This window comes from Hyphopichia burtonii, assembly GCF_001661395.1.
Source record: "Hyphopichia burtonii NRRL Y-1933 unplaced genomic scaffold HYPBUscaffold_6, whole genome shotgun sequence".
NCBI classification, from domain to species: Eukaryota; Fungi; Ascomycota; class Pichiomycetes; order Serinales; family Debaryomycetaceae; genus Hyphopichia; species Hyphopichia burtonii.
The window spans coordinates 125,359-141,044 of NW_017963733.1; the positions used below are offsets into that span (position 1 = coordinate 125,359).

At 35.1% G+C, this 15,686-nt stretch overlaps 5 protein-coding genes and 1 non-coding gene across 6 annotated transcripts; 3 read left to right on the top strand and 3 right to left on the bottom strand.

Moving 5' to 3' along the window:
* Positions 1 to 340: 340 nt before the first annotated feature.
* HYPBUDRAFT_112784 (poly(A)-specific ribonuclease) lies at positions 341 to 4,111 on the bottom strand (the record flags this gene model as incomplete). The annotated part of the gene is made up of 1 exon (XM_020218930.1): positions 341 to 4,111. A coding segment is annotated over one exon (3,771 nt), but the record flags the coding sequence as incomplete, so codon positions are not given.
* A 293-nt stretch (positions 4,112 to 4,404) lies between these two features.
* HYPBUDRAFT_153487 (uncharacterized protein) lies at positions 4,405 to 5,187 on the top strand. The gene has a single exon (XM_020221571.1). It carries the CDS (start codon positions 4,746 to 4,748, stop codon positions 5,178 to 5,180), a length of 435 nt encoding a protein of 144 aa, XP_020074931.1. The 5' UTR covers positions 4,405 to 4,745; the 3' UTR covers positions 5,181 to 5,187.
* A 358-nt stretch (positions 5,188 to 5,545) lies between these two features.
* HYPBUDRAFT_t142 lies at positions 5,546 to 5,617 on the bottom strand. The gene has a single exon. It is a non-coding gene; the product is annotated as a tRNA-Glu (tRNA).
* Positions 5,618 to 5,826: 209 nt separating this feature from the next.
* HYPBUDRAFT_218445 (uncharacterized protein) lies at positions 5,827 to 6,575 on the top strand. Its single transcript, XM_020223095.1, has 2 exons — positions 5,827 to 6,051; positions 6,436 to 6,575. Exons 1-2 carry the CDS (start codon positions 5,907 to 5,909, stop codon positions 6,480 to 6,482), a joined length of 192 nt encoding a protein of 63 aa, XP_020074932.1. The 5' UTR covers positions 5,827 to 5,906; the 3' UTR covers positions 6,483 to 6,575.
* Positions 6,576 to 8,746: 2,171 nt separating this feature from the next.
* HYPBUDRAFT_111811 (pleiotropic drug resistance family ABC transporter) lies at positions 8,747 to 13,189 on the bottom strand (the record flags this gene model as incomplete). Its single annotated transcript, XM_020218855.1, has 1 exon — positions 8,747 to 13,189. One exon carries the CDS (start codon positions 13,187 to 13,189, stop codon positions 8,747 to 8,749), a length of 4,443 nt encoding a protein of 1,480 aa, XP_020074933.1.
* Positions 13,190 to 13,862: 673 nt separating this feature from the next.
* DBP3 (RNA-dependent ATPase) lies at positions 13,863 to 15,577 on the top strand. Its single transcript, XM_020221572.1, has one exon. The coding sequence runs from the start codon at positions 13,873 to 13,875 to the stop codon at positions 15,505 to 15,507; it is 1,635 nt and encodes a 544-aa protein (XP_020074934.1). The 5' UTR covers positions 13,863 to 13,872; the 3' UTR covers positions 15,508 to 15,577.
* The last annotated feature ends 109 nt before the right edge of the window (positions 15,578 to 15,686 follow it).

Sequence of the window (15,686 nt, forward strand, 5' to 3'; positions counted from 1 at the left end):
CTAAACTTCGTCAAAATCTTTGCTTATAACTCGTTACTTATTAATGTCCAATAAAATGACGTCACTTGTACCTTTATAGATAGAAGGCTACTCAAAGGTTCAATCGTAAATATAAATGATCACTAAGTATACCTCTGGTGAATGTCGAAAGCTTTCCTTATTCTTGTCTAAGAGTGTTTTCCTGCTTTTCCTACGCAAATTTCCTTTTAGCTCGCAATAAAGTAACCAATCTTTTTTTTCTTTTTTTGAGCCATTTTATATCTTGGTGTACGGGTTTGTTGATATAGACAACCTATAAACTAATATACATAAAGTGTTGATAGTCATGAATTGATAGTCATTAACTTTCAGGAACCTTAAATCTTAATTGTTGACCTTCCAAGTAAATCCTGTGCAAGGTTGATTCGAATTCACCGATTGCATTCAATTCAATATACTTTTTATACAATAATAATGCAGTGTAAGCGTCTTCAATCGAGTCATGATTCCCAGTTTGAACTTTTTCCTTTAATAAGATGTACGCTAAGAATTTCAAGCTTAGTTTACGTTTGAAGTCAGGTAAGTAAAAGTAATCGATCGTATCCCTTATTTGGCTTTGAGGCACTTTTAGGTTGATAGTTCTAAAATCATTTTTCAAGCCGTGACCAACAAATATAACACCGAGATTAATTAAAATCCATAATTTACGATAAGCAGTTTGCAAAGTTACCAAGTTCTTTTCCGATTTGATGGGATTTAAATCGTTTGGTTCGATACCGGAGAAATTGGTTAGGTAATCGTAAATTGGACAAGTATGTAAAATGTAATCATCAATGAAAGGTACTCCCTGTTGGTCATTATTATCACCTCTGATAACGGATATACGGGCCAAAGATAGAACTTTTGGTTTGACCAAATTCCTAAACCCATCATAGCTCACTTCTAATTCTTCTGGTTTTAAAGTAACGAATTCCGCATCAATTGAAACAAGAGTACCAGCAGATGGGGCCTCGTCTCTTGTTAAAATTTTATATTCACGTTTATAATTTTCTCTAATACCACAAGCAAAATGGTCACGGTATAAGATACTGTCATTCAATTTAATTTTGTTTATAATCGACTGATTCAAATAGTTGAACGTTTGATTCAACGGATGATCAACGTTATGATAACAAAGAATCGTTGGTTTTTTCCAACTATAGTTGATATTGAACACTTCTTCCTCACTTATTGGCATTACCAAGAAATCATTGAACAAAAACCATTGATCTTTTGCAAAATATGAATTGGCTGATGACTTGATTTTAATATAACTGATTAAATTATGTTCTCCCTTTGTGTTGTCTAAATCATGATTAATTTCACAAACATATCCCAATAAATCATATTTACTTGCCTCTTGGTTAAATTGGGTTACAACTGGTTTGAAGCTGATTTTTTTGTTTACCGGATTTTTCACCACGTAAAACTCAGGAACTAACCATTTTTTAAAACCTTTTATTAAAGAATATTCCTGATTATTAAAAGGCAAATTGATTGATAATATTGGAGGCAATTGAACCAAAGTTTGTTTAATTTCTAATGAATGAAGGAATTGAGGAGGATAAGGATGGTTATTACAAGGAACAATCTTAACTCTGTTAGCAGTATATTCCAAATATGTGATCAAACTATGATTTTTTTTGGCAAAACCTTGATTCCCGTTCATTTTATTCAATACATTTTGGGGTGGATTGATTAAATCCAAACTTAATTGATTGATTAGTTGTTGATCATAAGATTCACAGCCATTCGATCGAACTTCCACATCAAAAACTATATTGAATAGGTTACCAATTTTTTCAACATTTGAAAATTCATAAAAATCAAATTTCAGTAAGCTTTTGATTTGATTTAATTGATCATGACTAATAGTATCAATTAAAAACTTATTAAAGTTTATAATAATTTTTTGCAAATCATAGCCACTCAAACTTCTCAATTCATCAATATTAATCAATCCTTCATCATTTGCTCTTTTATTTTGATTTAAAACTTGGGTAAAATTGGAAATCTTTACTTGTTCACCATGACTTTTATACATCATATCAAATAAATAACCTAATTCAATTAGAATTGACAGGCCCTGAGGATTTTTATTTGTTATGATTGTTGTATTATTATTAGGTAAGTATTCAGGCAATAAATTCTTTATAACTGAATTGTAAAAAATTGGACAAAATCTATAAAGTTGAATTAATGAATTGATATAAGAATTATCGACATTGTTTTCTAAACCACAAAATCTATCATCGGGAATTTTTAAAGAGTTATTCGATTCATTCAATGTTAAAGTCTTATTATAAAAATCAAAATCAAAATCTTCAACACCAAATTTTGAATATTGGATTTGTAGTTTTAAATAAACATTAGGGACCCTGGTAGCTTTTTCACTTTTATATTGGAAAATAGAAGTATCGAATTGCTCATCATCGTTTGAAGATTTATCAGGGTCATGAGAGGTATTTGATACTGTTTTCGTCAAAAGATTTGCAGTTGAGTTGTTTACACTTGGAATTGGAGAAGCAATTGGGCCTCTTTCACTCAAAAATTTTGGCATTATAGTTGTTGTGGTAGTTTTCTTACCACCATTTGATAATTTTGAATTCTTCAAACTTTCATATTTTTGGTAAGTGTTACGGCCTTTAATAGAGTATTTCAGTTTATCAAAAGCCATAAATTTGGGGATATGCAAAGGTTGAGGTTGCTGCTGTTGTTGTTCAACATGAGGTTCAAGAGCAATTTGTTCACTAATTTCAAATAAGGAAGGATCAATTTTTATTGGTAATTTAGCCAATTCTTTTTGAAAAACCAAATCTGTAGGGTAATTACTTAGTAAAAATTCTTTATAGTATGGCATCCCGATTGAATTTAGAGGAACATTAGAATCAACTGGTAAAGGATTTAAAGATGGGGATTGCATTACTATATCCGGTTGATCTAAAGAAGAAGGGAAATTCAAGAAATTTTTATTTGGATTATTCAATAGAGACCAAAGATGAACATTTGAAAACCCATCATTGAAAACAAGGTATTCACCATTTTCACTTATATTCATATTTGACAAACAACTTGATGATGCAGGAGAAGAAATCGCAGCAGCAAGAGAACCACGAGGATGATGATGCTGTAAAGGATTTGATAAGTTTGCTTGGTATAAATAAACGTTAGATTGATCATAAATATCTACAAATTGTAATTGACCGGTGGAAGAAGAAATGATAATAATGTTTGGTAATTTTGGGTGGAACCTAGCAAAAGAAGCACCCGCAGAAAATGGAATTGGAGGTAAAGGACGCATCATACGTAAATCATAAATATTAACAAGAGGATCAACCATATAATCTGGGGATGGAGGATTATTAAGACTATTTGGGTGATTATTATTCAAATGATTATTTCTTCTTGGACGAAGAGAATAACCACAAGTAGCGATGTAATTACCGGAAACGTCCAAATCTGATAAAAGTCCGTTGTGACCATGGAAACTTTTCACCACCTTATTATCTAAAGGATCAAAGATTTCAACGGTACCATTTGATTTACCCAAGGTTAAGAATTTTGACAGGTTATTAATAAACGATAAATCTCCGGTATAATCGAACGATTCTAGCACGGTTGGTTTCAACAAGCTTACTTTTGACAAGGAGTTATTCCCACTAATTACCAAATCATTAATTGAATGACAATTGAAAGTCATACATTTCAAATTCTTGAAGTTATCATTATTAATCGATTCAGCATTCAACGATAACTGACACAATCCTCTTCTATTATTGAAGTTTATATTGTTCGAAGATAAAGAAAGTATCCCTCTTTGATGGTTTAGTAGCTGATTAATTGGATGATTAATAGATGACTTGAACTTAGTATAAGGAATCAATTGAATCGAATGAGTGGACGGGAAAGGAGAGGTTAACGCCGGTTGGGGAGTGAACGATCTAGTATATCCATTGGAGTCCCCACACCATAACAAGTTGGTCGAGGTATCAAATTCTAACGACGTTATCTGGTTTGATGTTTGATCTTTATTAATTGTATTTATCGATTGATTGGGCGGTTTTGTAGGAGCGCTTAGCGCTATTCGGGATACCTATATGAATGTTAGTAAAACACTGAGTCCGTCCACCAAATATCTGGCCACACAGTATACATACCTCACCCCAGCCTTCCATTATAACAGAATTGAATGGATCAACTTACTATTATCTATTGGCGGTTACCTTTTTCCTTCCAATATGTTTTTATTTTCGTTGAGTATCCCAACAAAACCTCCGTACATATATAAAAATATTACCTCCGTACCCCTCGGGATCTCACGAAATGAGCACAATCAAACAACGTAACCACAATTATCCCAAGAATAGTACCATAGTGGTAATGATGGCCACACCCTATAAAGATGCAATAGAAGCTACGAGATGACTTCCACGGGCATGGAGCAGCAAGGGTAAACAGAACCGTCCGAGTCCGAGTTTTCCCATTACTGTTTGTAGCCATCCTCCTTGGTTGTGTGCAGGACCCCATAGATAAGAGATAAAAGGGAATATAACCTGGGGTCAACCCATATGGGTTTGTTGTTGTTTTTAACTTAATTTTAATTTACGTAATTGTATATATATATATATATATGTGCTTCTTTCCCTGATTGTTACTTTTCCTTCTTTTACTTTAATCAATTGAGTTCATCAATTGCCTTTCTTTATTTCCACTGCCACAAACTTATCATGTTTAAAACTACTTGGTCAATTCTCCCAACTTCTTGGATTAGTGCTAAGAAGACCGAAGATGTTACGGCAAAGGCACCTATACCAACATCCACCATTTTTAGAGACCCGAATACAAAGTCTACTTTATACAATATATCAATGAATGAACAATCGGTTGATGACGATGATTCATTCATTGATATTACTACCAGAAAGTTATCGTATGCCGAGGTGGCTGCTTTATCGCAAAACAAGAAACAAACCAATCGTTTGAGCAAACCAAAGGAAAACCGAGTCAATACAAACCAATATGAAGTATTGGCAAAAAACTTGAAAGACGATGATGATTTGGACGAAATGGAAGAACCAATTGAGAAGTTCAAATCAAATCACTACTTTAAAAAAAATAAACAATACAAGCAATCGGATAGATTGAAGTCTAAGAAGAAATAATCATTTCTAGATATTCTATAATCTAATATAATTTATTAACTTCTTCATAAATTCATACTTGTATACTTGTAAAACAATTCTCGAGGATCGCTTCGCACAACACGGAACCCATCAGTCATTTGGAGGCCCGCAAAAAAATGGCTGCGATGGGAACTGCTAATGACGTTACGTGGCAACATTCCTATTCGCATGGGTACGTTCCTTAACCCCTAACTAGCTGGCCTATTGCCATATGGTCATTGACTCATTCTCAAACAAGATGAATGACTTCTCAAAAGAATCATCCCAGACCGTGGTTGACCACGCGGAATCTGAAATTGGCAGCGGTGCGTACAATGTGAATCATATAAAAATATAAAAAAATCTTCCGATACCGGGAGTCGAACCCGGGTTTGCTCGGTGAAAGCGAACCGTGCTAGCCGTTACACTATATCGGACGATTGATAAATTGTAATGGAATGTTCCTTGATATTCATTACTTCCCTTCTGGGAGGCTGACGGTTCGACTCTGGTCGACGATCTTTAGTTATAGTGTCTTGGGAACACTAGAACGTCGCGATGGCTAGTAATAGTCAGAGCAGGATCACTACTTACGTCTGAAGATGAACGGAAAGAACTAACAGGAGTTGTTGGCGATTGAAGTGAATCTGCTAGATATAGGTAGGTGCGATTGAGTTATGCTGCAATCTCTTGGAAGCACGTACACCGAGTAGAGGGAGCTTAGACATGATTGGTGGACGAACTTTGAAGGGATGGCAAAGTTCGTCGAGAAAAATAAGAAAGAAAGAAAAGAAAACAACTATTAAGAAGAAGAGGAAAAAAAGAAGTTTTTGGGAACGTTATTATTATTTCAGTTATTATTATCTTAAGAGTATGTATCATAGTATGAAAAGGATTCTAGTATCATGTCTATAACTCATCTATCTTGTGTTCGTGGGATTAGTCTGTGATGGATTAGTCTACGTGTGTTGAGGTTGGAAGATGGACTTCTTCATCCTCTGTGTTGAGATATAGGGATATCTCTGGATCTGAAAGATAGTTATGGTTGTTTAGATAGGATGCTGAGATGCATCTCATGTGACTTGGGATGATCTACTCCTAGTCTAGTTCAACATAGCTTGATCNGAAGTGTGTGTTATAAAAGGCTTAATGAACCTTGTTATAATGCAGGCCATCAGCTCCTAGAAGAGTTGGATGAGTGTAATAGATTAGTGATAGAGTTATTGATAGTGATTATTAATAGGACGTCTTATAGAGGTCGACTGCTTCGGGAGGAAGCTAGGCCGTTTGTGTTTAATATGAGTTATTGTAGAATAGCTTGAGTATGNTTCTCTAGGAGAGAGTTATACATTGGAATAGATTCAGGATCATAGTCTGGCGCCTAACTAGGTTGCAATTACCCTTTTAGGACAGGTATGAGGCCAGATTATATTACATAAATTTTTTGAGCAGGTGGGCTCTCTCATCAGTTCTATATTTGCAGGTATTTAAAATGCTATGTGAAAACAATTTTCGAGTTTTGATGTGTTTCTTGATTGATTTGTGTTGTTAAGAACCTTTTCTTCCTTTATTAAAAATTTTGCTGGGCCTAGAAGTATTTGTATGTTTGTGTAAGTTTTTTTGCAAAAATCTTAATTAATCGGAACTTCCTTCTCAAAATAACATTTTGAATAGGCACCAACCATGAATTGTGATTTGTTAAGAGAAGTACAGCCTGAAGAAATGTCAGACCATCAAGGTCATTTTTACTACTATTTTTTATGATACCTCTTCCCAAAACCATCCTATATATTATTAATTAGATATATGAGTAGATATTTCCACGTCAGTGGGAGTGAAAAGAATCTTTCTTTTTCTTTATGGTGTGAACCGTAGACCTTAGTAACTACTTCATTACTTGAATTATAGGTCCTTGGGCCAAAGAGAGGTTTTTCGGTAATATATTTTTCCTTTAATAACGATGTGATGAAATGGTAAATTAATCCACCACCTTTCGATAATAGTCCGTATCTGACTAGCATCTTATTGCGTGTGTTATGGTCGTTTGTCTTGAAAACTATGTTCATCCTCCGGACAAATATGGACGATAGAGATCTGATCTACCCACATAATCCAATATAAGTAGATACATTATTATTGAATAGTATGTTGCTATTAAAAGAAAAATAACAAGTAATGTCAAAGAAAAATGTTCTAGCCATTAAACTAAGCTCAACTAAACTTCAAAGCAAAAGAGTACTTATACACTGTCTTTGCTAAGTATGGTTTGTTTATAAACCATCGACAGACCCTGGTGGTCCGTCAAAAAAGAACTCAGACGCTTTACAAAATTGACTTTGAGAAAGATAGTGAAACCTTCACAGTGTTTCATGCAGCACACTAACTATCGGGTTATGTGGGTAGATCAGACCTCTGTCGTACTCAAGTATCTAACTTGTAAACACAATTATAAGAATGGACCACCATAATACACGCAAAAAGCATACTCATGACAATAAGATGTAGATTGATTTACTAAGTGGATAATTTTAGCTGTTATTTAAGGGAAAATTTCTTTAATACCAATATAATAGAAACCATCATTAAAATATACATTATCGAATGAAAACTCTCTTTAGGCATCGACCTACACTTCAATACATTGACCAATAGGTTTAGCCACTAACGTCAGCACTACAAAAAGTCTTCTAAGCATTTCCGTTTAACAAGGAAATGCCTACTATATACATGTCTTTGTGATGACACTTTTTCCGACGTTGTTTCACAAGGGATGTTGTAACACCTTTGCTCAAACCTCAGCTTGATGAAGTATGTGATCGGCTCTGATGTATATCAGACCAAGACATCATCGACAGACCTTCATCGTCTGACACAAACTTACTCTTAACATTAACGTCAAGGTTAGCTGAGTGTATTAACTTGGGATTCTTTTTGCTTTTTTTTTTTTTATCATATAAGAATATATATTTAATCGTTATTTACTAATATATACCTAGAGTGGGAAAGACTATGTTTAGTCAAGGAAATCCATGTTGAATTAAGTGATGTGATAGAATTGGTTGGTGCTGGTTGAGTTGAGTTCCCAGAGGAACTACTTAGTTTAGTTTATAGATTGAGTGCCGAAATATAATAAGATCTGGGGAGGTGATAATTTGCACCTTTTTTTTTTGCACCCACAGCATCCGTACATCTAAATTCTTTTAAAATGAAATTTTCAGCTGCTACATCCATCAGAAAGCAACAGACGTCTACGGCCATATCCAGCATTAAGCATGATTACCCGTCCGATCAATAATTATTAAGCTGCTGAGAGCGATGCTGAGTACGTTAGTGGGAGACCATAATGGAAACCATCGTGCTGTAGACTCCCTTTTTTTAATTTGTGAACAAAGTGTTTTTGGGTGCAAAAAAAGAGGTTCAAAAAAAGAGGCGCAAAAAGACCAATAATCATAGCTAATTATTTTGACTGCAATCAGTCTTTGAGTCAGAGTAATACAGTGGCGTCTAAAATCAAAGAGACAATCTGTTTTTTTTTAAAAATAAAGCATTATTATATAGATACTAAACTACTTCTTTTCACGAGTCCCTTTAGGCACTCTTGCCCACCAGTAGAAAAATATTGTTAGGAAAATGTTAATAAAAATAAAAGCAATGAATATCCCAATATCACGGCCCCTGGTATCATAATTTGCAGCAACACTTTTCAAAAACACATCTGTATATTTGGTAGTACAGAAACTGCAATCTTTGGTTGCAGACTCATCAGTTAAATATCCACCTGCAACCAGCATGTAAGCCTTCATATATTCACCGCAAGTTTGACCACCCAGTGGATTGAAATGTAAGTATTCATTTTTAGAACATTCAACATAAGAGTGTGCCAATCCAGTAGATAAAATTACAGAAACTAAGTATGTGAATGGATTGCATCTGTACATGAATATCCAAAACCTAGGCATAGCATTACTACTAGCTAAGACACCACAGAAAGTCAAACACATGGTAAATAACAACAGGGCTAGATTAGCTGCATTATCTGCAATCTCATTGAAAGATATACATAGTTGCCCCATAGTTGAACTATAAATGAAAAAAAGAACAATGACAATCCACATAAGAGCACCCCTTTCGTTAACCGTATTTGTTGGAAACGAATTGACATAAAGACCTAACGGATAGTACCAGCAAAAGAATGCTAAAGTACCGCAGAAAACATTCCAAGGAATTTCAGCAGTAATTTGAGAAAGGATGAAAGCGACCCATGAAAATGTTTTAGAAGGTCTTTCCCTAACTTCGTATAGATCTCTTTGAGAAACAAAATATGGTAAATATTGTTGAATCAAAGTAGTGAAGATAACAAAAAACATGAAAACCGAAAACATTTGATTCTGAAGCCCTTGAAGAGAACGATCAGCTTTGAAAAATGTGAAACCATTGAAAAGACCTGTGAAAACCGACATTGTGACTTTTGACCAAGTATAAGAAGGTGATCTCCAATATTGTTCGAAAACCCTCTTAGTAACATAATAGTACTGAGTCCAATATGAAGCAGCGAAAGACCTAGCATCTTCCTCGCCTGTTTCATGAGGTCTTTTAGGTAATTCGGCTTCCATTTGATCTAATTCGTAATTTATTTCCTTATGCTCACTTGAATTTCTCCACACTTCATGGTAGTCTTGACTAGCATGAGATCCTGGAGCAGCACCAATAACTTGTAACATCCATTCAGCTGGATTTGCTTGAGGAGGGCATTTTTCAGCACCGTATTTTTCAAAATAATTGATCAAAGTAGTACAGTCTTTACCTAAATCTCCAAAATATACTGTTTGACCGCCCTTCTGTAAGAACAACAATCTGTCGAATTCTTTCATTAAAATGGCTGAAGGTTGATGAATAGTACATAAAATAGCTTGTCCATGGTCAGCCAATTTTCTAATCAACTTACAAATAGACCAAGCAGTTTGAGAGTCCAAACCTGAAGTAGGTTCATCTAAGAAAACCAATAATTTAGGTTTAGCAACTAATTCAACACCAATGGTTAATCTTTTACGTTGTTCAACATTCAAACCTTCACCAGCAACACCAACAATAGCATCTGAATATTTCTCCATTTCTAATAAATGGATAATATAATCAACATAAGCATCTTTTTCAGCTTTTGGAACTGATTGAGGTTGTCTTAAGTAGGCAGAGAAAGTTAAAGCTTCACGGACTGTGGAAGTTTCCAAATGCAAATCCTGTTGTTGGACATACCCAATTGATCTTTGGAAAGAAGAATCCAAAGGACGACCATTCACCATTCTAGTACCAGAGGTTATAACACCACTGGTCAATCTTTCAGATAAAGCATTCAATAAAGTAGTTTTACCAGCACCAGAAGCACCCATTAAAGCAGTAACCTGGCCAGGTTTAACCCAACCATCAACTTCATTCAAAATGATACGATCCTCCTTTTTAATTTTAACTTGATAAGTTAATTTTCTCCAATGAAAGATATTACCAGATTCTGGAAGATTATTTTCCATAAGAGCGTCACTGTCTTCGTCATCATCATTTTCAATTGCAGGAGATTTTTCCATTTCACCAGTTTCAATATCTTGAGCATGATCTGATCCGTTTAACTTATTCAGTTTATTAATCTTTTTCAAAGCTTTACGTTGAAACAACAATATTTCACCCTTTTGCATGGCTCCTTTGTTGTATTCACAGATGATAAGATACAGAAAGAGGAAAAAAGCGGCAAAGACTAAAACAATTCCCCAATTTCTCCATTTATGATGATTGTAGTATTTGAAAGCAGTATTGATATATCTATCACCATTCACACGAAAGTTTCCAGCTTCAGCACCGATAACAGAACAAACAGAATAATCACCGGTAGTTGGATAATTTTGACCAGAAGGAACAAAGTCAGAACAAGGAAACTCACGATTATGAAATTCATTTGCAATTAATGCTTCGAAAGCATATGACATTGGGTTAAGATAATGGATCCATTTAGACCAGCCATGCATTTTAACTGTTGGAATAACAAACCCAGTGTACATAGAAAGAGCCATCAATAAAATAGAGGCTGGCAATAAGGCAGTCTGTAAACTTTTCGTTGATGCACCCAAGGTACGAAACATATGAGACATGGAAAGGGTACTTGTGAAATTGATAAGTAAATAGATGAAGAAGGCACTTGGAGTTCTTTTAAAATTGACCATGAAATATAAAACCAAATTGAAGGCAATACAAGTTGCAATCTTTGCTGGTAACTCAGTGATGATTGACGCCAAAGCATCAGCAGAAGGATGGTATAAAGCATAAGTTTTATGTTTTTCCACAATTGATCTTGCTTCATAAAGAGTAAAGATTTCCAAAAGACAAGAGAACGAATTGAATAAAACTGCAAAATACATTGCGGCGGTTCTATAATAGAAAGAACCAGTATCAAATTTCAAATTATAAAAGATAGAAGCAATGATCAAACCCATGATTGTATTACCAATGACCGAGAATATAGTGATGGAAGGGTCACCTTTTATTCTTTTAATATTTCTACCCATAATGTATTTGATTTGTAGACCGTAAGAAACTGTAAAGGAAGAAGCCGGTCTGGCCCTTTTGGACTGTCTTGAGTTATGGAATTCTTTTAATGCCGACGCCTTATTCTGAGATTTAACATGGTTTTCATAATCATCAATATCTTTTAATAATTGAGCTCTATCGGGAGAACCTTGCCAATAATCATAAAACTCTTTAGGAGTTCTAGGAACTTTATTTTCAAACCCAGGTTTAACCACTCTTTCAGCAGGATTAGTCAAGGAGGTAAGAAAATCAGCAGTGGTTTGTCTATCCGGACAAACATAACCCATTTTCAAGAAATAATCTTTAGCAGCAGTAGCCGAACCAAAAAAGATTTGATAACCATCATATAAGACCATTGCCTTGTCGAATAAATCATAAGCATCTTGAGAACATTGGTAAATGGCAATCAAGGGGGTGGTTTTCTCTATATTAGCCGAAGTTTTCAAAGCACGGATGAATTCAAGAGCGGTAGCTGAATCCAAACCTCTAGTTGAGTTATCCCAGCACTGGATCAAGGCTTTACTCAACGCCACTTCAGCAATTGAGACTCTTTTACGTTCACCCCCCGAAACCCCACGAATGAAATCATTACCAACTTTAGTATTTCTAGTATGGGATAAACCATAAGTGGCCATGACAACATTGGCCATGAATCTAGCATAAGTTTCGCGATCCACGCCTTCTGGTCTGTTAGAAGGAGTTCTCAATTTAGCAGCAAATTCCAAAGTATCACCGACTGATAAATGAGCAAAATGAGACTCAGTTTCAGCACAGTAAACAACTTCTCCGCGATAGTGGTTTACAATCTGGTGGGGGGTTAAACCATCATAAGAGACTTTAGAATTTGGATCCAATTTGAATCCATGAGTCTGGTTAGCCAAAGTCTTCAAAAAAGTAGAGCATCCAGCGCCGGGTCTTCCAAGAACCACGGTTAATTCACCAGGTCTAATCAACCCATCCATTGGTTTCAAGATATCATATTGTTTTGATTCGTCTTGTTTACTCAACAAGTTGACCAATTGAGACCCATACTTATATACAATATTACCAAAGTCCGACTGGAAAGTAGAATCAGTAGCGTCCCCATACGCCCTCAAACCTTTATAGTACACACCAAGTGAGGTTGGTTTATAATACTCGGCATTATTTGCGATGTACTTATTAAAATTTCTAATCCAGTATTTTGAATCGAAATCCGAGCTTTCTGGATCCAACCTTGGATCATTTATATCGTTCATTGGATTTGATCCTGCAACGGTAACATTAGAGCTATACCTAGTTAAATTATTAGTTGAAGAATGAGTAAAAGTTCTTGCCAACTCTTTAATCTCCCCAGAAACTTCTTCAGTATAACCTTGGTATTCGCGATCTCCATCACCTTCATTGGATGACAGGATCTCCTTATCAGAATCCAACCTAGGCTGTTTAACAATCATTACCCACCTATCCCTCGTAAGGCCATTTGTCTACAGTGGCAGTTTGAAGTATTTATATAAATAAATTCGCAGACCGTTTTCGTTTGTTGCCTTTAAGTTTCTCGCAACGAGACAGTTTTACGACGATGCGGCTTAAAGCTGATGGTCGGATTTAAACCTATTTCCGATCCGACTTTCGGAAATTCGGCTTGCCAACCGAGAGGCTGCCGAAGATGTTTCTTTTCAAGCCAATACTCCGTCGCTGTTAACACGGTCCTCTGTTGTAATACTTGTTGACTTATTGAACCTTTTTGAGCTTGTTGAATTGGTTGAATTTGTTAGGGTTGTTGAGGTTGTCGGAGAAATTGTTGACGAAGTTGAAGACTTATTGAGCTACTTTATAGAGGATATTAGGTGTGACTGCTGGTAGGAAGGCCTGATTCCTTTTCAATAAGAGCACATCCAGTAGACTTCCATTAAAGTATAAGTAAAACCGTATTAAGGGCCGAATTAGGTTTTATCAGATTCATCAACTCAAACAGGTAATTGGTTGTTTTCGCAGCAAAATATACACCCGTGCACCTAATACTAATATACACCCGTACCTCTTGATTGATTGGAAGACGAGATGAGGGCATCGCTGAAAAAAAAAAAAAATGAAAAATCTACTACTATGCCATCAAGTTTGAGCAGTAAGGAATATAATGGCCAAGGATCACAAGGATAAAAAGAGAAAGAACGAAGAGGAAGATGTTTCTGTGAAGAAACATAAGTCCGAAAAGAAGGATAAGAAAGAAAAGAAGGAGAAGAAAGACAAGAAGGAGAAGAAAGACAAGAAGGAAAAGAAGGATAAGAAGGATAAGAAGGATAAGGAAGAAAAGAAGGATAAGGAAGAAAAGAAGGATAAGAAAGAAAAGAAGGATAAGAAAGAAAAGAAAGAAAAGAAACTTGATATCGCACAAGTTCCTCAAGGAAAAGCTCTTTCTTCAGCAGGATACACTCAATCAGAATCGTTAACCAAATTACCGGAATCAGAAATCAAGGACTTTTTGACTAGTAATGAAGTCAGTATCGAAGATCCTCACTCATTGAACTTGAGACCGTTATTATCATTTGATCAGATTGACTTGGATTCCAAAGTTTCTTCGGTTATTAATAAGTTTCCAAAACCAACCCCAATTCAATCAGTTTCATGGCCATTTTTATTAAGTAATAAAGATGTGATTGGTGTTGCAGAAACTGGTTCAGGTAAAACATTTGCATTCGGGGTGCCAGCAATTAATAATATCTTAACCTTGAATAAAAAGGGATTGAAAGTTTTATGTATTTCACCAACTCGTGAATTGGCTTTACAAATCTATGATAATTTAGTTGAATTAACCGCAAATACCGATATTAATTGTGTTGCAATTTATGGTGGTGTTTCAAAAGATGATCAAGTTAAAAAATTAAGAAATGCAAATGTAGCCGTTGCCACCCCTGGTAGATTGGTTGATTTATTGAATGATGGCTCGGTTGATTTATCTTCGATTGATTATTTAGTTCTAGATGAAGCTGATAGAATGTTAGAAAAAGGTTTTGAAGAAGATATTAAAGCCATCATTGGCTCCACTCCTGATAAATCAAACAGACAAACTCTTATGTTCACCGCTACTTGGCCAAAAGAAGTTAGAGACTTGGCTTCAACTTTTATGAATCAACCAATTAAAGTCAGTATTGGTGATCGTGATGAATTGGCTGCCAATAAAAGAATTACTCAAATCGTCGAAGTTATTGAACCTTATGATAAAGAAAAAAAATTATTACAATTATTGAGTAAATATCAATCTGGTAATCATAAAAATGATAAAATCTTAATTTTTGCATTATATAAAAAAGAAGCTGGTAGAATTGAAAGTTTATTACATAGAAATCGTTATAACGTTGCTGCCATCCATGGTGATTTATCTCAACAACAAAGAACTCAAGCCCTTAACTCTTTCAAAAAAGGTGAATCCAATTTATTATTAGCAACCGATGTTGCTGCTAGAGGTTTAGATATTCCAAATGTTAAAGTCGTCATCAACTTAACTTTCCCCTTAACCGTCGAAGATTACGTTCATAGAATCGGTAGAACCGGGAGAGCTGGCCAATACGGTACTGCCCACACCTTATTCACCGAACATGAAAAACATTTAAGTGGTGGGTTGATGAATATCTTAAGAGGTGCTAATCAACCAGTTCCAGAAGAATTATTGAAATTCGGTGGCCACACCAAAAAGAAAACCCACTCTGCTTATGGTGCCTTCTACAAAGACGTCGACATGACTAAAACAGCTAAGAAAATCAAATTCGATTAAACATTTCCCTTCTTGTTTGTATATATAGTTCTCTAATAAAACAGTTTTTTTGCAGTAAATACAATCCGGTCCGTACACCAGTAGAAATTGAAAGAAAAGTATAGAAAAAGAAAAGTGAGGCCCTTTTATCGCACGATGTGCTGGCAAAAAAAAAATAAAGGCAATATGAATTACTGAAA